The 21,862-nt window shown below is 38.2% G+C and overlaps 1 protein-coding gene across 1 annotated transcript in view; it reads right to left on the bottom strand.

The window, feature by feature from the left end:
* Positions 1-984: 984 nt before the first annotated feature.
* Positions 985-21,862, bottom strand: part of LOC149226406 (cullin-4-like) — an 87,023-nt gene continuing 66,145 nt past the window's right edge. The window contains exons 10-17 of the mRNA XM_089377481.1: positions 3,271-3,377; positions 3,006-3,066; positions 2,697-2,828; positions 2,459-2,596; positions 2,248-2,328; positions 2,079-2,159; positions 1,903-1,983; positions 985-1,597 (exon numbers count right to left, since the gene is read on the bottom strand). Coding sequence (XP_089233607.1) covers positions 1,484-1,597; positions 1,903-1,983; positions 2,079-2,159; positions 2,248-2,328; positions 2,459-2,596; positions 2,697-2,828; positions 3,006-3,066; positions 3,271-3,377 — 795 coding nt within the window. The 3' untranslated portion in view covers positions 985-1,483. The remainder of the gene's footprint in view (positions 1,598-1,902; positions 1,984-2,078; positions 2,160-2,247; positions 2,329-2,458; positions 2,597-2,696; positions 2,829-3,005; positions 3,067-3,270; positions 3,378-21,862) is intronic.

Genomic DNA, 21,862 nt, shown 5'->3' with positions numbered 1-21,862 from the left:
AAGTGTGGAGGCAAGGTTGAAGGGTTAATGTCTTGGAGATCGCGCGGGCTATAATGCCTGTTGCACACTCTGGGAGCCATGGTCCCCTGCTGGGGTACCTTGACTGCATAATTAATAAAAAGTCACCATCACTGTAGAGCCAGATAGTGCTATTATCTTATGAAGTGTCTTTACTGCAACCTCTTGAGAAAATTATCAAACTGAGGAACAAAGGCACGAACATTCTTCCCACATTTGGCTATAGCATCTGACAAACCAATACAGCCAATGCCTTACTCTGAACATTCACCCTCCTCTGCCCAAGGCAGAATGATATTTCTCTAAATCACATTAGAAAATCTTGTGGACTGAATCAAAAAGTTGCAACTCAGGTCATTTTAAGACAACACACCTATTTTGACCTCCAAACGACACCAGTCTACTGTCCAGTTTCTAACCAACCAAGAACTGACTAACAATCAACAACTGAACACAAATTTTATCTCAGTAGATAACAAGTCGCTGTTGTTTATCATAGACTTGTTTCAATTATTCATAAGGCCCATAACTTTCCAGAGAAGTAGCCACTGAAGTGATGATAAAACATATACATCAACTTCAGAATAATTTCTCAATGCAGTCAGGATCTCAACCACTGTGAACTGGCAACATGGACCACTTGCACAACCAAGATTAAATGTTTAGTACAGCAGAAAATGGCTAAAATTGCATACCAGACATTTTGAAGGTAAGTTGCTAAGAACTGTTCTATAAACAGACATTTTTAAAACAGAAATGTACTTCAGTGGGTAACACATTTGAAAGGTTCACACAGGTAAACAATTCTACCGGATTAAAAACGTGACAAAACATCAGAAAAGATGGATCCTCCAGTAACCAGTGATATAAAGTTATAAACACATCAAAAAATCACACTTGAGCACCAAGACTTACATGCCATGCCGCTCCTTGTCTCAGTTGAAATATGAATTAGAAAAACAGAAGTGCCAAAAAATACAACCCACCTTCTGCTTTACATTGAAAAAATATACTGCGATTCTGTACACTGAATAAGACGGGCCCTTGTATACAAGGCTTCACAATTTGTTTATAGATTGTGTTCACCATCCACTCAGAACCCACTTTTAAAATGCTTGCCTTTCAGTCATGCCCCATCATGACTCACAGAGTAATGGTGTTCCTAATTCAGCAACCAAAACTCAAATAGCTTTAAGTGTGCATTTTACAACAGTCCTTTATGATTCATTGATAATTGTAAGGCATCCATTGGTTGTAAGCGATACAAACATGAAAAAGTGTTTTATGATTCACTGATAATTGGAACGCATTCTGTGACAATCAAAGCATGCTCTCCGCAATTACTTTGGTTGTTAAGAATGCAGAGAAGAGAACTACGGTGAGCCCTCTATTAACACCATTCTGATAACAGAACCAACCAGATACAATATTCTGATTTGCAAGATATCTTTGTCAAGAGAGCTCGCTAAGCAAGATAATTGTATATTTGAGGGTTACTTTTATCTCTCTCCAGATACTCACGATCAATAAGGCTTTCAATCCTTTTCTTCAAATCTGCAGGCTTGATTGGAAACTTCAACTGCAAAAGAATTTTTACAAGAAAAAAGTCAATAGCCAAAAGGCAGTAGTGAGCACTCTATGTCAGGTACTAGATTGACTGGAAGTAAAAGCAGGCCATCAAACTGAGAAAACAATAAATAAAACAATCTTATAATGAAAAGCATGCCATTACTAAAAAGTCAAAACACTTCGTAATAAGAAAATTATATAGAACAGTTTTATAATCATTTTAAATAAAACTGCGGTAATTTCCATCATCAAAAGTCTAGTTCAATAGGAAATACCAATTCCTTGCTCATTCATGTTCAGCCCTTCTATACATACCTGTTGAAAGAGCTCAGTAATGAGAAGTGTATGACTCAGTACTTTTCTGGTCTTCATAATACGCACTATTGCTGCATCAATCTGTAATGCACAGTAACATGGATGTCATATGACTATCCCACATGCTCACTGGTTAGTGGTTAACAAGGATGAAAAATAGGGATTTCACCACGAACCTGATACTGACGATCCTGGAAAACTCTCTCTGTAGTACTTGCATTCTCCTCCACTGTCTCTTTCATTTGGATGGCATTAACCTACCCCCAAAGGATGTTTAGTAGCAAATATTTTGAAAAAAGATGATTTGAATCTTTTACATATACACCAAAATTATAACACTGATACCTTTATCCGGAAAAGAGGAGCATTAAAATCATCATTAAATACAAACTGGTCCTCATCCTCAACGTCTCTTCCCTTTGGTTGCTGTCATTGATCATCCAAAAATAACACCCACTTCAGCTTAACCATCAAACGAAGTAAGGAATTACAGTAGACTGCTGGTGTTACATTTAACTACTACATGCTAGAAGCACACGAACTTTTACTGTGTTACCTTTTGAAGAACCCTCACTTTTCCACAGGCAAGTGACTGCAAAGTCCTCCGTAGTTCTTTGTCTTCTATACCAGTTGCATCCTTGATATCCTGAAGGCTCAGCCTTTGTGTATCGTTAAAGAGCATCAGAACAACAGTCTACAGTCCAAAAAAGATATTGCCATCATTAACATTGGAATGGCAACCAACAGCGAAGAAATTGAGTATTAGATTACAAAATGAATTCATCTAAAATAACCTGAAAAAGTGATACAGCGAGTTCCTTTCTGCCTTTGGGAAATTCGGCTTTCAAAACACAGTGGCCTAGAGAGTTTTGCCACATTAAACGTCGCCCACTATATTTACTCAAATAAAATTCTTTGAAGATATCCTGTCATTATAAAATATGTTTTTACAGGCGTAAGAAACAAACTAATATTAGAAGATAGAAGTCAGTTTAACCTTTGTGCTATTATGATATCAATAACAATTATCTTATTGTTTATCAAGCCATAAATGAGTATTAGACATATCTTTCATGGCATCTTATAAAGAGAGCTTACTCAACCTGATATACATTGAGCTCATGAGGAAGTCTTACTTCCATGGGTGGATATGTTGGCCAGTACCTACAGAGAAATAAAAATAAATATCAGGTGGATCAATCAATTACTCAGGTATATGCTGTTGCAGACGCATTCAAATAGCTATCATGGCTTACCATGTGAAATTTCTCTGCTTTTCACGCAAGATAAGGTTTTGTAACAGCATAGCTCAGTGCAATGCCAAAACACTTGAAAAAAAAAAGATCTGTGGCTTATTTTGAAACTTACCCAGTTGTTAAAACATGCACACTCATTTCAATTCCTGAAGGAAGCTTCGTCCTTGCCTGTGATGACTGTTTGAATGACTCGTTGATCTCCTTTGATAATTCAATGTCCTGTTTCAGATAGAGAATTAGTTGGTTTGTTTTAAGCTTATTATTTCAACTAGCCATCTTGAACCTTGAAAAGTTCGTATTACACAGAAAAATTCTTTAAGACTATATTCGTAGCATGGACTCTATGTTAATATTCATATATGAAGTATCTAAAATCTCCTCATCACAAGGTAATATTCATTAGAAGTCAAGCAATAATTCAAGACTCTGCCACCAAAGAAAAAATGATTTCAACTGAAGTTGGGCACCAAAAACTGCCCTTGTTGCAGCATTATTTTTGTTACCAAAAATAGGAATTCCACCAAATTAGACTTGGGAATACATAATTTAGAGCACAATGCAAAATACCTATTAAATATTTTTTAAACAATACAAAGTATAGATAAACTATGTTAGCATAGTTTTAAAACAAGCCTGGTCCAAACCGGAACCAGTCAAACTGGTTAGTTGGATAGTGCCAGGGGTAAAACCAGCCAACGACCTGGACTTGTGGACCAGTTTGGTATCAAACCGGTCTGATCAACCAGTCTCATCCTGACCTGGTCACGCCATAAAAACCTTACTCCTAAACCATAAACACTAGCAATGCTGGCAATCAATGGTAATGTTAAATTATTTCCAACCTTATCAGACTTCATATAGAGAGTAGAATTTCATATACCACTCAAAAGTTAGCAGACCTAATAGTTAAAGATTTTAGGATTGGTAGGATTGCAACATTTTTATTGAATTATATCATGTATTAGGGCATGGGATTGACATTTAATCAACAACACTAAGCCCTCTATATACCTTGATGTTGATCATACTGATTGTTGAACTCCTCTGATGTTGGTGGAAGTGATTGTTGAGAGTCTGATGTTGTGGCATTGATTGTTGAACTTTGCCGTGACCTTAACAAAAATGTACCCTTCATTCAAACCAAAATAATTGGTTAGGCATGTTAAGCTTACCATATTATAAGGTTGAGGAGATGAACCCTTCACTCAAACCAAAATATTTGGTTAGGCATGTGAATATTTTCCTATCATATTATAAAGTTGAGGAATCCAAGGAGTTTAAAGTCTCTGAGCCAGATGATGTTTATGTAGCTTCTTCTGATCATCCCATTTCTTGAAGTGGTGATGAGATCGATATGTGATAATGTTGATCAGTGATTTGTACTAGGCCAGTGGCCCAATAGCTTGTGGCATGGTTTTTGTACTCTATAGGCCATCTAGAGCCTCACTGATTATGTATTTTGTTGCTGTAATGTATTGCACTTAGAGACGTGTTGATATATTCCCCCTTACATGGTATATAGATGAGCAAACTTTGCATATTTTGCCTCTAATGGTTTGGAATCTTAAAGATAATTTTTTTAATTTAAGACTAATTATTTATACCGAACCAGAACCTGGTTTGGTAGGCAGATGAGCCAAAAACCACTTCCGAGTTTCAAAACTATGTATCTTACTGGATTTATGGGATCTTGATGCTGGATCTGAAGATCTGGTTTTTAAATCCGGACCTGGATCTAGAATTGCATGAGGGATCCACCAACAAAACTAATCCTTTGTCACTAGAAATGGATCCCAGCCGAGACAACTCCACACCAGGACCCCAAAAGAAATTTACGCTTTGAAGCAACTCTCTTTCCAACCTATGTCTAGACTCTAAACCTCGTCTCAGCATTATTCTGACCTGTCTCCAAATCTTGTCCTTCCTGTCTCCAAAGTATATCTCACCCCTTTCATTAATTAATTCATCCTGGCATGTGGTTGTTTGGTGGAGCACACCGCACAAAGGCAGGTCGTTGTTTTTTTTGACCTGACTGAAATGTTAAGACCTGGCTCAACGGCTTCATTCGGAAGGATATTTTATTTTCTTCTCAACCTTGTCTGCCGCTTCAATACTTGGTAAGGTGGGCTCGGGCTGATAGTAGTTTGATGACTCCAAATGTGGCCATAAGCTAAACATATTTGACCTCAGGTATGGGTTATGTTTTAGATAGGTTAACACTTTATAGTTTAATTTGTTATAACTTACATATAGCAAGAGATATTAAACTTTTATATATTATAATTTAATTATTAAGCCAATAGGCATGTCTATTTTGGAATAGGGGTTCTAAAAATTTAATTTAATTATCAATAATTATTAGGTTGACAGTAAAGACTTAACCTCCACAGAATATTTTAGAATATTCTTAGTTGTAGTCACAGAGAAAAAGTTCAGATTCATCTCAAAAGTAGTTATGCCTTTTCTTCCCTTTTAATTAAATTGACTATTTAGAAAAAATATCATATAAATAAGTGCCATGTCAAATGAGTTATGGTTTTTTGGGCATGTGATATTGGTAAGTCATGGTATTGACTTATGGTATTGTAACAAAGCCTATTTACAGGTTAAAGATCCCCATGGTTAAGTAGGGTGAATCCCCATGGTTAAGAATATTGTTGCATGTTTTTCTAAATGTATATGTTTAACTCGTACTAGATCTATTTATAATTGATAATAGCAATAAATATTTAAAATAAAGTTATAATTTAGTTAATTTTATTTTTCTTTAAATCTTGGCAATGTGACATGTATCATGAAATAAGTGCTTTGATGTTTTTCAAACCAATTAATTCAATTCATATAGATTAATTAATGTATTAAAAGTTAAAACATTATTAGTTATCATTTAATTATTCTTTATCATTTATAATTTAACTTTTATACCATAATTAATGTATTATATTAATTATTAAATATAAGTTCCACATGTTTTTCTTCCTTCCTTACAGCCCTTCGCTCGGCAAGGGCTGCAAGGAAAGAAGTTGTTGGGCAGATAGCCAGTGAAAGCGAAGGAAAGAAGTTGTTCTCATAATCTTGGAAATTATATCAAACATTGGAAAATACCTAGTTGTTGAAATCAGGGGGCAATTAAGAAGTTGTCGGCCAGATAGCCAGTGCAAGTGAAGGAAAGAAGTTTTTCTTATAATCTTGGAAATTATATCAAATATTGGAAAATACCTAATTGTTGAAATCAGGGGGCAATTTAAGTACCTTACAAGCACAGGAAACCTATAAACTTTATCGTTGTTGATCGTTGGTAATCAGGATGAACTTCTGGTGTGGTGTAGACTATAGTAAGCCTCACTCAACAAAAGTAATCAGGATGAACATCTGGTGTGGTGTAGACTATAGTAAGCCTCACTCAACAAAAGCAACGCAACCACCTCAAGGACTTAATACCTGTTGTTTCTCTACCGTATCTGGACCATGGCTTTTCAAAATTCTGGTGGATCTGGATCCAGATTCGTATCCGGATCCTGGTAACTTAGCAGACAAATAACCAAATGAGTAAAGCTAATGGGTTAGCTTCAGTGGTTGAGTGGTTCAAAACCCCTACATATCTTTTAGAGGCTAGGTAGATCTCTTTTATACTGTCACAAGGTTTGCTGAACTTGTACCTTGAGGTTCAAAATCAAGCAAGCCTAAAAAAATTGAGTTTCGGCAAACCTCGTGGCCATTGACCAAGTCCATAGCACTCAAGCTAATCTTACAGCTAAAGTTGTAATCTATCCTTGCAGTTTCCAAGTCCATTTTTTATAGCTAATGGTGTTGATTTTTTTACTATTTTATGCTATATTTACAAACCTAATAGCAAACCTCATCCAAGACTTATTAAATATTCAAACTCGAAGCGAACCTAATCACTGCCAAACCCAAACTCTAACCCAAAGCATGTGACTTAGCTATTATATAATATAATCCCAGGTTAGCACATGTTGATAAAGCCTCCACATCGTTATAGCAGGTTAGATAAGAAAGATAATTATGTCCAACAAATGACCACAAATATAGGTCAAGAGGACTTATAGAGTACCACCAGTGCAATAAAAAATGGGAGTGGCACGGTAGCTCTTAGTTCTGAGCTATCAGCAATAAGTCAGGATAAATTGACCTAAGAACTAAGCCATAGCAACCTAAGTAACTAGTCCGACAAGAAAAGAAGACAGCTAAATGAAAACAAATGAGTACAAGAATAATAACTCCAGATTCCAGAAAGAGAATATCAGGTGGTGCAACAGGAGCTGGCGGCCATGGCCAAAAGTTAAGGGAGGGAGGTCTCCTGTGTGTCTTCTATCACTGTAAAAGGGGTAGAGAAAATTTGCAGTTTCAAAGTAGACCTTTCTTGCTTAAATGAGTTTCATGATATTTTTCATAGTAAGTACAGACACATTTTCCCTGACGTTTTCATATCCACACAATTTTTATTGTACGTGTAAAGTATTTTAAGCCTTGGTATTACTATTTACCATCCCTCTTGTAGCTGGTATTTGTAAATATGCCTTTAGGTATAAAGTATCATCGGAATTAGACAAATGCTGAATCAACGTAAGTAACAGCATGTATGAAATCGACTGGCAAAAGGCTAAAGGCTTCTGTCTAATGGCTCAAGGTGAGAGGCTTATGGCTAATGGCTCATGGGTCATTTCGTAAAGTGAATGTTGAAAGGTGACTTCTGTTGAATGGCGACTGATGAATTATTTGTTTAGCTTCTCTCTGAAGACCCTTCCTTTGCTCCTGTATTTGCTATAGGTGCTGTTAGGTCAATGGATGGATTTGGATCTGCTCCCACCTCTGCCCCTGTAGGCTAGGGGTCTGGATCCTTATAGCAACACTACATATTCTAGACTGAATCTGTAGATCTAACTTTATGCATGAATCATTAGAAGAAGAAATTAACCTCACTTATTTTATAAAAATAAAATAAAATAAATAAATCTCATGCTCCAAAGGGATGCATCACTGAGCATTGGGTGCATGCCCCCTGCACCACCACCTATTGGGAAAGGCAAGGCAGCTCAGGGATGTCACATGCCATTCCCTAAAATGCAGGGGACAGTCAGAAAAAATCCCTCAGTTGCCCCTGGTCCAATGCAGGGATCAAATGCCATACGCTGTGTTAAGGGACACCAAAACGGCCCTCAACCCAGTGGGCCTGATTTTTGCATCAAATATTAAAAAAAAAACCCTTTTTATATAAAGGGCCCGCTAGTACTTTCAAACACCCTATTTGGTCTCAAAACCCTAAATTTTAATTTGCATACAAGAAGAATCCCTAGCACAAACTATTTAGCAAATTAGCACTTAAGCCTAGCTTGCTCCTTTTTTTCCTTTGTTTTCATTTTTGCATCATCCATGATCATTGATCATATATCTAACACTACAATACACAAAATTGCATTAGTGTGTATACACAATGCAGTTATCAACGTAGTGTGTATTTGTGTATGGATTCACCTAAGTTGCCACAATGCAGATCTGAATACAGATCTATAGGATTTTTGAAGAACTAGTATACAGATACAGCAGGGAAACAACAGGTACAAACTATATATATTCCAAATCGGGAAAAAAAATTACAATACTGGGGGCTACCAGATTAACATCTGTTGATACAATCTCAAGACCCCAGCATGCAACTCCTTCACTATGTCTAGAGTTTAGACTGAACCTGTCCACTTGAAATAGCCCACTAATGGTATGTGAAGGGGCAGAATGCCACTCCTGCCCAATACCTTCACATCTTGGGCTGTTATCCAGTTTCCTTTTGAAGAAGATGAACTCTTAACCAATTGAATTTTTTTTAATTTGTAAAAATAAATCTTATATAAAAAAATTAAATATATATATTAGATAAATTGATATATCAAATTTTAACTACTAAATTTTATGAATACATAAAAATTTATAATTTAATTTATACTTCAATATATAAATTATGAATTGTGATATAAATATAAAGCATAAGATATATATATATAGAGAGAGACAGAGACAGAGACAGAGACAGAGACAGAGAAAGAGAACTCAACCCATCAGGGCCAGCCCAAGTGGTTGGGGCTAACAGTGTCAATGACTCCCACCTCTATTCAAATACCCTGGTTAACCCCAGTGCACGATTGCAAGCTGTCTGCGTAAAAATATAGGGTTATAGTGGCAGCCCAGTGGATTGACCATATATATAGAACTCAACACTATATTAATAAATATATTTATTTAAATGAGCCCATCAGGACCAGCCCAAGTGATTGGGGATAACAGTGTAAATGACTCCCACCTCGATTCAAATACCCTGGTTAACCCCAGTGCATGAATGCAAGCTATCGGTGTAAAAATACAGGGTTATAGTGGCAGCCCAGTAGATTGACCCTGTGTCATCCCAGTGTGATTCTGCCCAGCTACTGATTCCCACTCACCATCCTGTGACCCTCTTCGAGATTCATCACATATGTAACTGGGGTCGACCGTCCTCAAGCTCCCACAATAACTGTACCTACTTTGACTTTGCCCTATTGTGTACCCATGTCTACATTACTCCTATAACTACACACTACACACAAATCAGAATAGTTTGATTCGTTCATTTTTGTTGGTCTGTGATAAACCACAAAAGACAACTCTGCCTTCTAAAATCAAAATGCATCAATCCTCAATAATTTGAGATAAGATTTAATCTAACCTTCAAGCTCGAACCTGTGACTTACCAGCCATGAATTTCAAGGTGGAACCCGTAAATTAGTTCAACGCAAACTTGCAATTGAGCTACGAGTGAGCATGAAGACCAAGGTTCGACAAACAGAAAGTGACAGGGAAAACTTTTTATTTTCATATTTTCAAAAATCCAAAATTGCAAGATCCATGAATGATACTCCAAAATCCATTTTAAAGTGGAGGGATCTGGTTCCATCAGCATAGGAACTGGTTATGAAACAGATCCTGGGTGGACCCAACCAAATCTGAATCCATTCTGGGGATCCGTAGATCGAATCCCCACATTCGACATATCCGATAATAGAAGGATTCACGTATGTGAATTCAAAATTGGATGCCATATTTGTTTTTGATTCATCATGATTTAATGATAAAAATTACCAATTTCTTTATACTTTCTAATTTGTTTATACTCAAAAGGATCCTCCATTTCACATACCCTATCATCCCCTGAAATACAGGGGATCTCTTCAACCATCCCTATTACCTTATGACCCTAACAAGAATTCATGATTCTCATCTACATAATAATGGAGAAATGTTATCCTCCCCACACACATTCAAATATCGCTTGTGACATGATTGCTCTTCATGAGCTAATTGTTGATTGGGGTTGGCAAGGTACCAACAATCTCATCCTTGCTTACAAGCCTTAGGATGGGACGAGATGTCACAGGTTAGCAATGCCCCTTCCATGGAAAATGGAATATCTTCTATTTTGCACAGGGACCCGTCCCCCCAAAAATACTCATGTGTACCCCATGTCCCCGCGTTCCAAGGACTTTTGGACACTTAGGAAATGTCCCAATACTGTTTGGGGACTTGGGGACTTGCTAGCCATCCCCAAGACGTTCCAAACAGATTTCAGGCATGTTCTGAACAGATTTCAAGGATGTTTTTGGCAGATTTCAAGGGTTTTCTTGACAGATTTCAGGGATGTTTGAGAAGGTTTTAGGGAAAATTCAGGCAAAGAGCTTCAGTTTTGACAATCATGGACATTGATGATTGAACAATATGATCATTTTTCCCAATCATTTTTTTTGGAATGCATTGAATCTAAATTTTTTTTACAAGTTGCAACTCAAAACATGGGTTTTGTATGATGGGTTTCATTTTGGATTTCTAGTGATTTAGATATTGGATTTTCAATGGTAAAATTACAAAAGGCACCCTCCATGTCAAAACAACAGAAAATACAACGTTTTAAAAGGATGATCCTGGCGGTTATTTTTCTTGTTCTTTCTTAGGATCATCTCAGCTTTTACATATTGTAGGTGGGTTTCGAGGAATCATTCAAGTTCAGTGCTTCCATCATCCCAACCCCAAGCATTGTGAAAACAATCACATAGTTGTGAATTGGATTGAGTACTAACTGTTTAAATAAATTCCTATTCAATCCCCTTCTTAGTCTGAAATATGAATTTAATATCATTAGAAAACCAACTTATTTTATAGTGGTTTTCAACAAAGCTATAAAAGTTTGCAAAACCTATTGAAAAGGGAATGTCCCCCCGCACGTCCCTGCTTCCAATTCGCCCTTCGGGCGGGAGGTAGTCGTGAGCGCGCTCCTGGCAAAAAAAAAACACTCCCTGGTTTTGCCGAAGCGGTCATGAGCGTTCGCTCCTTGACCGTCCCGTACGCTCCGAGAGTGTTTTTCAGAGGCGGCGCTGTCACTCCCAACCACTCCACCTCTCGAAAAACGCACCCTTCCGGCAAAAAAAAAGGCCGCACGGCCGAGAGGGAGGGTGACAGCTGACAGCAGAGAGGATAGAGGAAAGGGAGGGAAAGGGGAGTGGGAAAAAAATAAAGACCCTCTCCCCTCCCATTATTCACTTCATCCATTGAGAGAAAGAGGAGCAAGAGAGAGTTTGAAGCTTGGAGAGAGGAGCTTGGTGAGAAAGGAGCTTGAGGGGCTTGCAAGGGGAGATTGGAGCTTGAGATTGAAGGCCAAAGAGGTAGGATCTACACTCTAATCTAGCATTTTTTTATGTTCATTGCTAAATAAATAAATAAAATTTTTCTCTATTTCCCCCATTCCTCCATTTTTTTGCAGAACCAAAACTTCAAATTTCAAACATCATGGTTATATGGCTTGGCATTTTCTTCTTCTTGGTTCTTTTTTAGGTTATTATGATGTTGGAGAGTAGGAGGAGGAGAGTTGATCACGAAGAAGAGGATGAAGAAGTGGGTTATAGTGGATTTGATGAAAACCCCAGAGGCAATTACCTTGGTGAGGAGGAAGAGTGTTAGGCCCCTATACTACTAGTGTAACCCCTTATTGTTATTAGTATAACCCACTTATTATATTGATGTACCCATGTAGGCCCATATTGTTACTATTATGCCACATAGAAGCCCACCATTGTTACTGTTGTGCCCTACAATATTATTGTTATGTAGGCTTTGATTGTATTGGGACCACTTAGACTCCTATATATAGAAAGGAGGTATTTTCATTTGTATCATCCAAGAATTGTTCATTTATGTAATGTAAAGGAGGTTTCCCCCTCGAAGAGGCTGAATTCTAAGTCGTGGATCTCTCTTTTCTATCTTTTTGTGAGCTGGTTTCATAACATTTGGTATCAGAGCTTTGGATTCTAGGGTTTCGCTGCTCCAAACAGGTCATCGTGGAATTTTCGCTATAACTTTTTTTCTGTGACGTTTCAGAAGTTGCAAAAAAGACCCATTTGAGAAGAATTGGCGCTGAATCTTGGGTCCGAATTTCAGATCTTTTCGCGCGATATTTTCGGAGATATGATCTGCGGAAGTTGGTCTTTTTGCAGACTCCTGAATTACACTCAAAACAGGTGACCTGGGGAAAATCGTCATAACTTTCTTTCTGAGCATCGGATTGAAATTTCGTAAGAAGGTATAGAAAGAGGACGAACTGCAGTTTCTGTTTATATATTTTTTAGAGTCAAAGGTTGAAACAGTGACACGTGGCACTTCATACAAGTTCGCTCTACTGAACTAGTCTATAATCAGGTCACTACGGGAGATTGTGCATAACTTTTTACTGGAGAATCCAATTTGGTTCAGACTTGTGGCATTGGAAAGAGGACACAGAGGGCTACTACAGGTCATAGGTTCAGAACTTAAAGTTCCGAAAGTACAAAGTTACAGTCGTTTGAAGGTAGAGCTCCTAAAATCAAGAAAAAACAAGATGAGGAAGTTTGATGGCAAGGATCCGGTAAATTGGATACTTCAGATGGAGCAATATTTTGATATACATGGTGTACAACTGTTACAAAAGGTATGTATTGCATCTTCATATTTAGAACCAGATCAATTTTTATGGTACAAAGGGCTTTGTTCTCGTAAAAAACTTGTTACGTGGTCAATTTTCACGGAGGAAATGATAGCACATTATGAGGATATAAAGAGCAACACCTTCTTTAGAGCAACACCACAACAATTGGAAAGAGTAAAAGGGCTTTGTGACATAATGGAAACCAAAATTATGGAAACCAGGAAGCATACCCCTCACAACTATAAAGATGGAAGTGTTGTTTCTCCCAGCCTTCCACAACCTACAAGGGTTACACCACAACAATTGGAAGAAAAAAGAGAAAAAGGGCTTTGTTACAATTGCGATAGCAAATGCACTAAAGGTCATAGGTGTGCTGAGAAGAAATTATTTTACATTGAATATGAAGAGGAGGAAGAAAAGGATCAAGAAACATCAAAAGAAGAGGATATACGTCAGGACACCACCCCAGAGAAAGAAGAAATGTATCAGACCATATCTTGTAAAGCATTGGCAAAAATTACCACTCCTCAAACTCTCAAGATAGAAGCACATATCAAGAAGAAAAAGGTGCAAGAAGTGAAAGATCACATCGAGAAAGAAGAAATGAATCCAACCATATCTTGTAATTCAATGGATGAAATTACCACTCCTCAAACTATCAAGATAGAAGGGCACATCAAGAAGAAAAATGTTCAAGAAGTGAAAGATCACATCGAGCATCAAGAAATGAATCCGACCATATCTTGTAAAGGAATGGAAGAAATTACCACTCCTCAAAAGATAGAAGGACATATCAAGAAGAAAAAGGTTCAAGTAGAGAAAGATCATATCGAGCATCAACAACAAGTTCTCCAACTTTTAAAGGATAACGCCACTTCGGTGCAAAATCAAATGAAACAACAGGTAGATCAACATCGTAGTGAAAAATGTTTTGATGTGAGTGATTGGGTATTTTTACTGCTACATCTCAAGCAAGCTATTTATGAGAAGGAAATGTTGGCAATACTACATGCACTTAAAAAATGGCGACCTTACCGAATGGGAAGACGCTTCAAGGATGAGGATGTGGAAGCATTGTTTTGTGCTATTTATATTATCCAACCAAATTGGATAAACGAAGCAACAGATGAATGGAAGAAGAACGAAGAAGTATGGACACTTATTCAAAAGTTGCAAAAGATCCCAATTCAAGCAATATTGCCAGAAATTGAAGAGGAAGGAAAAATCATATTGGAACCTAGAGCAGTCACAGAAACAAGAACCCGAAAGCTACGAAATCGATCAATTTCAGAGTATCTCATCAAGTGGAAGAACTTACCCGCTGAATATTCCACATGGGAGGACAAGAATTTTATATAGAAGCATCAAGAACTACTCAAGCGTTGAGGACAACGCTTTTTGAAGGAGAGGGGCATGTTAGGCCCCTATACTACTAGTGTAACCCCTTATTGTTATTAGTATAACCCACTTATTATATTGATGTACCCATGTAGGCCCATATTGTTACTATTATGCCACATAGAAGCCCACCATTGTTACTGTTGTGCCCTACAATATTATTGTTATGTAGGCTTTGATTGTATTGGGACCACTTAGACTCCTATATATAGAAAGGAGGTATTTTCATTTGTATCATCCAAGAATTGTTCATTTATGTAATGTAAAGGAGGTTTCCCCCTCGAAGAGGCTGAATTCTAAGTCGTGGATCTCTCTTTTCTATCTTTTTGTGAGCTGGTTTCATAACAAAGAGAGTGAACATGATTCAACCAAAAAAAAACTAAACAAGACCAACCCCATTGTGAAAATATGTTTCTAGGCTTGAAGCAGGGAAAGGGGGTGGAACCACTAAATTTGACTGGCCCCATTGCAACAAAACTTACACAGGTTCATACACCCGTGTCAGAAGGCACCTATGTGGGAAAAGGCCATGGGATGAAGATAAAGCAATAGGAATCAAAACTTGTGCAGGTGTGTCAACAACAGATAGAACCAAATACATAAGGGAAGAGTTAGAAGCCCAATACAAATCTAAAATACCAAAGGGTTTCTTTGAACCAAGCTCACAATCACATCAACATGCACAAAGAACTCCTTTAGCATCCTCCCATGGCAGTGGATATGGAGGCACAGAGTCACCAAACATCTCTGTAAGGCATAGAACCATATCAGATTTTCTTGATGAAGGGCGTAGGAATGATGTGGATTCAAAAGTTTAATAGTTTCTCTATGCATGTGGGATACCATTCAATGTTCTTCGCTCACCTCATTGGCATGAAACGGTTTCTACCATAAATGATGCCCCTAAAGGATACAAGAGCCCTGGGTATGACAAGGCTAGAACCACTGGGCTTGATCATGAAAAAGCAAAAATATCACATTCTTTGAGTAGAATGACAAATTCTTGGACTGAGCATGGGGTGTCCATTGTATTTGATGGATGGAAAAATGTAAAAGGCAAGCCATTGATAAGTGTTTTTGTTGTGTCTGTTAGTGGTGGAATCTTTTTTTCAGCATATGATTACTCAAAGAAGTTCAACACTGACATCAACACTGCAGAAACATTACTTGAAACAATTGAACGTATTGGGCCATACAATGTCAGCGAAGTCATCACTGATAATGTTGCTAATTGTAAGGCAGCGAGAGCAATTATTGAGGATAAATACCCCAACATATTTTGGCATGGGTGTTTGGTTCACACAATGAACCTTTTGATGCATGATATTATGAAGAACAAAAACCAACAACACAATGGATTGGTGATTTGTACCAATGTTTTAAGACTCCGACTCCGACTCTGACTCGGTCGAGGATCGACTCCGACTCTGAAACGATAATGACTCGGCCGGCTCGATTTCAATGACTCGGTCGTTGTAAAACATACATTAAATATTTATTTTTTTTATAAAAAACATAATTTTAAAGATTTTAAACATAATTTTAAAGATTTTCATTCATGTTTCCAAACACACAGCATTATAATATAGATGGAAGACAACATATGATCAAAGTAGGCTCATGAACCAATCCATTATATCAAAATGGTACCCAATGGCAATACATAGTCAACTGTCATACATGATCGAAGACTCAAAACAAAAAACACATAACCAAGGAGGCTAGAAATGGCCTCTACAACAAAAGTAAACTGTGACGGTGACCAGACTCCAGTACTAGTACTACAGTACTACTGGGCCACTGGCTAGTAGCTACTGTCAGAAGAGCCAAGATCACGTCGATCAATCTCTGGATCATCATCATCAGAGTTAGACAGGGGGCCCCATGGCTCCTCATCATCATCATCCCCAACTGCAACTATAGAAGTGGTACCACTAGCAGGCTGTGCAACTACAGCAGATGCAAGCTGAGATAGAGTAGATATGCGGCTGCGCTTCTGTCGTGGCTGAGCAAAGGAAGCACCTACAACTGGAGTCCCTGCTGGCTGCGAGACTGAGGTTGGTGGATTGGGATCTGCATTCAACTGAATAGGCTGAAGTTGAACAGCATGTTCAAGTTCAACTGATGTCTCCAGATCTAAATCTAAATCAAGATCCTCATCAGGATCAAACTCCCCTGGACAACTCTCCACTACCCAATCTGATGTTGGATCAATGTCTTCCAACACAATGGGGTCTGAATCCGGTCTTTTGTTCAGCAAATGGTTTCGTCTGAGCCGGAGGTTGTATTGGACAAAAACTAGATCATTTAACCGTTTTTTATCCAAACGGTTTCTCTTCTTTGTGTGAATCCTCTCAAAGACAGCCCAATTGCGCTCACACCCAGATGCACTGCAAGTTTGACTCAAAATACGAATTGCAAACCTTTGCAATTCAGGACAATGGCAACCAAAGGCCTCCCACCATTGTGCTGCAAAAAACATAGGAGTGTAATGAGTTAGCTCAACAAAATTATAAATTATATCTAACTTTCAAATTATAAACGATTTAACAAACTTTTAAAAAAAAAGTAAAACTATTAAGAATTTGAAAATTGAAATTTTTGTTTACCTGGCTCATCTGCTTCTCTTGCAATCTTTGCTAGGTTCTTCCCAAAGGTACCTGATGCACTGCTGAAGATATTGGCATGTCGGTGTATCTCCAGCTGAGCAGACTCCAATGGGATCATGCGTTCAATGCAATCAACCAGTCCATCTCTGACCTCCACCCTCAAAGCTCCTAACTCCTTAGCTTTATAATGATACCGTGGGTTCAAAAAATACCCAGCTGCATGTATAGGGCGATGGAGTTGATTGTTCCATCTTTCATCAATGATTGCCCAAATGGGCCCATACTTTGCCACTCTATCCTTGTATACCGTCTTTATTTGCTCCTATGCTTGATCCATAGCCTCATAAATGAAGCCCATAGCCAACCTTTCCCCATCCACCAACCGCAACACCTTAACTAGTGGCTCAGCAAGCTTCACAATCTCTGCTGCCTTTCTCCAAAAAGTTTCTTCATGGACTTTCCTTTTCAATTCTTTGCCTTCTGGTTTGTTAGACCAATTGCTTTGATTCCATTCATCACCGGAAAACATCTTTTGCAAGTTTCTATGTTGGGAAAGCATAGATTGCAATGTCAAAAAATGTGTAGCAAATCTAGTGATGGCAGGCCTAATAATATCCTTGCCCCCAGTGTGTTTCCTCATGAGGCTCAAAACCAATGTATGATTGTAGATAAATTTTGTTATGCTTTTGGCATGATTTATAGTGTTTTTCACCCAATCTAATTTTCCAATATCCTCAAGCATGAGGTCTATGCAATGTGCAGCGCATGGGGTCCAAAATATGGTCTTGTGTTTTTCCTCTAACAGTTTACCAGCAAGAACATAGTTAGAGGCATTATCTGTGATGATTTGAACAACATTAGCCACCCCCACCTCCTCAACAACCTGATCCAATAGTTGAAACAACAAGTGGCCATCTTATAACTTATTAGATGCATCAACTGATTTTAAAAACATGGTTCCCTGTGGGCAGAAGACAAGAAAGTTTATGATGGTACGGTTTCTTTGATCAGTCCATCCATCTGACATGATGGTACACCCTGTTCTTGCCCATGAGTCCCTGAACTCTTGCAAATACTCATTAATGGATTGAATTTCTTTCTGCAAACGAAACCCCCTTAGCTCATGCATAGTAGGGCCTTTGAAGCCTTTTCCAGCAGCATGTATGGCATCAAACATAGGCTCATAATATGGTGAACGAGCAGCATTAAAGGGGATATCAGCATCATACCACCATCTAGCTATGTAATCACAAGCAGTCTCCCTCAATTCTTTCTTCCAATGGTCATCTAAAGTGTAATGCATTTGAGTTTTACTAACTTCAGGACCATGTGCATCAGATGGAGAGGAGGGAGTGAAATAACTTTTGATAGTCACATCACCCTTTTTCAAATTCATTCTACCCTTTCCCTTATCTTGAACAGAAGCAAAAGAGGGAGGAACATATCGGAAAGGGTTGGATGCCTCAATTTGAGGGATAGAGGAAGAACCCTCAAAATCATAGTGGGTTGGTAGCCATCATTTTTTGTATCTCCCTCTTCCTCCCAATTTCAGCCTGTATGTCTTTTTGCCTAGCCTTATCTTCTTTAAATTTCTCAAAGCTGGCCAACAAATTCTTTCTAATCTCCCCAATTTCTGGTGAGGTACATGGGGTAATTTGGCCTCTAATCCTTGCCAAGTGTTGTTTCAGCCTATTAATGCCCCCAGGACCTTCCTTAATTTTCCTATGGCAAAATTTGCATTGCATTTGACTATCAACAATTTCAACATATGCCCAAGCAAGATCTCTTGCTCTAGGTGCCATTTTTTGACTAGGAAATGAAAGCAAACAATCTGAAAATGACAAAAAAAAACATTGATTCAATGTTCATTTATTTGACAAAAAACACTCTCTAAGCTTTCTAGATATGCACCTAAAATTTACTAAGCAAAAACAGATTTATAGAGGTGGAAAAAAATACCTCCAGGCACAAACTGCCTCCTCAAGCTTGCTCCAAGAATCAGCTCCTCAATGCTGCTCCAAATGGCTGCCCAAGAAGCTCCTCACTCCAGCTACAATGCTCCTCCAAGACTCCTCACTGCTGCTCCAAAACAAGCTCAAGAACTGCTCACTAACTCTCAAAGAAGACTCTCACTCAAATGCATAAGACTGTTGTGAGTGAATGAGAGCACTTGGGTGTGTTAAATAGGGTTTGGGAGGGGGAAATGGACCCCAAAAATCATTTACCATATTCAAATAGTTGTTTGGGGTCCAAACCAAACATAAAACAGTTAAAAAATACATTAAAAAAGGTTGATTTGTTTGTTGTTTACGCGCCTGGGCCGTCCCTTTGTGACTCGGCCGAGTCATATCGGAAACGGCCGGGTTGGCCGAGTCATGGGTGACTCGGCCAACCGGACCGTTTCCTAGGCCGGGTCACTCTCCAACCTTCTGACTCGGATCAAGCCGGCCGTTTCGGTTTCGAAACGGCCGTTTCTTAAAACAGGGATTTGTACAAGAGAGGCAAACAAATAATAAAATTTATTACAAATCATAGCAATACCCATGGGCTTTTCTGCAGTCACTCAAGATTTGCTAGCTATTATCTCACCTTCAGACGCCCTTTGAAGGTAAGAGAGACATTGGCTATCATGGTATCAAGTCCACACTAGTAGATATTAAAGGAAAGGTCTACAAATGCAACTGACAAGCAAGGTTTTGAACAAGTGGACGAGACCGGTCTTGATGGTCAGTTTTGAGCACGTGTGAGGCAAGTATTGGAATTCACCAAGCCCATTTATCACATGATCCGTTTTGCAGATACAGATAAACCAATGATTGGGGAGGTGTATGAGCAGATGCATACCATGTTGGGGCAAATAAAAGATATTGTTCTGAAAGATGATCCCAACTTGTATACATTGATTCACAATTGTGTGTGTACATGGTGGAATAAACTTAATGTTGCACTACATGCCTTGGCGTATATACTTATGCCAAAATACCACTCTCCATATTGGTTGGGCCAACCTGCACCAGGGTGTGGGGTTAGTGTCAAACCCCACACAGATCCAGAGGTATCTACAGGAGGATATATGCAAGCATTAGACAAGTTGGTACCTGACAGGGAGGAGTGTGCTAATCTGCATGGTGGTGTTAGTGTCAAACCCCATACAAATCCAGAGGTATCTATAGGAGGATCTATGCAAGCATTAGACAAGTTGGTACCTGACAAGGAGGAGTGTGCTAATCTGCGTCTTGAATTAGGCAGATACTTCAATTGCACTGGTTTGTTTGGTTCTTTGCATGCAATGTAAGAGAGACAGATCTGATGCTCTCACATGGTGGGAAGCATATGGCGGCATGGGACTTTTGCCAAAATTGGCAAAAAAAGTTCTCTCACAGGTTGTAAATACTTCTTTTGCAGAGAGATGTTGGAGCTTATGAGAATCCAAGCTATAAAATTTGGGACAACCTCCCGATGGACGATAATTTGGAGGATGGCACTATACATCTTGAAGAACTGGAAGCAGAACTTATGAGAGATGAAGATGAAGCAACAACAACCATGCCACCCCCACCATCCAATAGCAATGCTCGAGTTCCAAGTCTTGTTCCTTTGCTATCACTGCCTCCATGTACATCCTCACTTGGAGGGCATGTGCCTTCTGGTTCTAGTCATGGGACTGTGCGGGAGGAGACTCCTAGAAGACCAACACGACCTACTCAGAAATTAGACATTATTCGTGGCGACAAGAGGAAGTTGTAAATGATAGATTTACTTGTCTTTTCTAGTTTCTAGTAGTTTTAACTTTTAATAATTGTTGACCCTTTCATATTTATTATGATATTTTTTGTAAACAACATGTGACAATTTAAGTTTGAAGTTTAAGGTTAGAAATTATAACTCATTGGTAATGCATTATGAATAGGATGCTTCGTGAAAGTTGAAAGTTGTTTCATTTCATGTTAGATATTCTTTGTTGTAATGGTTACAATTAGCTTACAAGTACAACTTTGGTGATCAATTATGATAAATGTTATATATTGAAATTTGAAAGCTTGAAACGTTAAGATTGATGAATCATGAGACTCAATATGTTATATGTTACTAACTTGTGGACATGGTTGATGGAAGATTATAACTTCTAGATGATTGTTGTTATATGGTTCAATCCATGTTTTTTATATCTAATTCATCATTCCACATGCTTTGTTGACACTCCCGGAATCACTCCCAAACTGAGAGCTTCTGAAAATGTCACTCCCGCTCCCGCTACCCATTTTCGCTCCTGCTCCCAAGTAACCTTGATAAAGACAGTTCTCCTTGATAAATTGTTCATGGGCCTTATTACAAATTTATAGTTATACTTAAGTTTCCTAAAACTAAAGCTCATGTCTAGTGGCCAATAATGGAATGTCACCCAACCCCTTTTCGAATTGTTTGAGATTTTAATTAGTGTGTGTAAGGGTTGTGCATAATACTAGCTTGAAACAACTACAAATGTTAATATTGAATTCTGCATATATATATATATATATATATATATATATATATATATAGATAGATAGATAGATAGATAGATATTGCCGTCCCCTGAAAATTTGGGGGTGTGCTCTAGCTATTCCGGGGATTCATCCCCCCATCCGCACCGTTCCCAAAACCAGTGCAACATATAATATCTTCAAATGATTCTACAGGATTAATACAATCTCCCT

Source organism: Pinus tabuliformis, chromosome J, assembly GCF_031772625.1.
Source record: "Pinus tabuliformis cultivar Carrire ecotype Pingquan chromosome J, CPIR1, whole genome shotgun sequence".
NCBI lineage: Eukaryota > Viridiplantae > Streptophyta > Pinopsida > Pinales > Pinaceae > Pinus > Pinus tabuliformis.
Note: the sequence above shows the minus strand (reverse complement) of the source record. Positions and strands in the feature narration are given on the sequence as shown.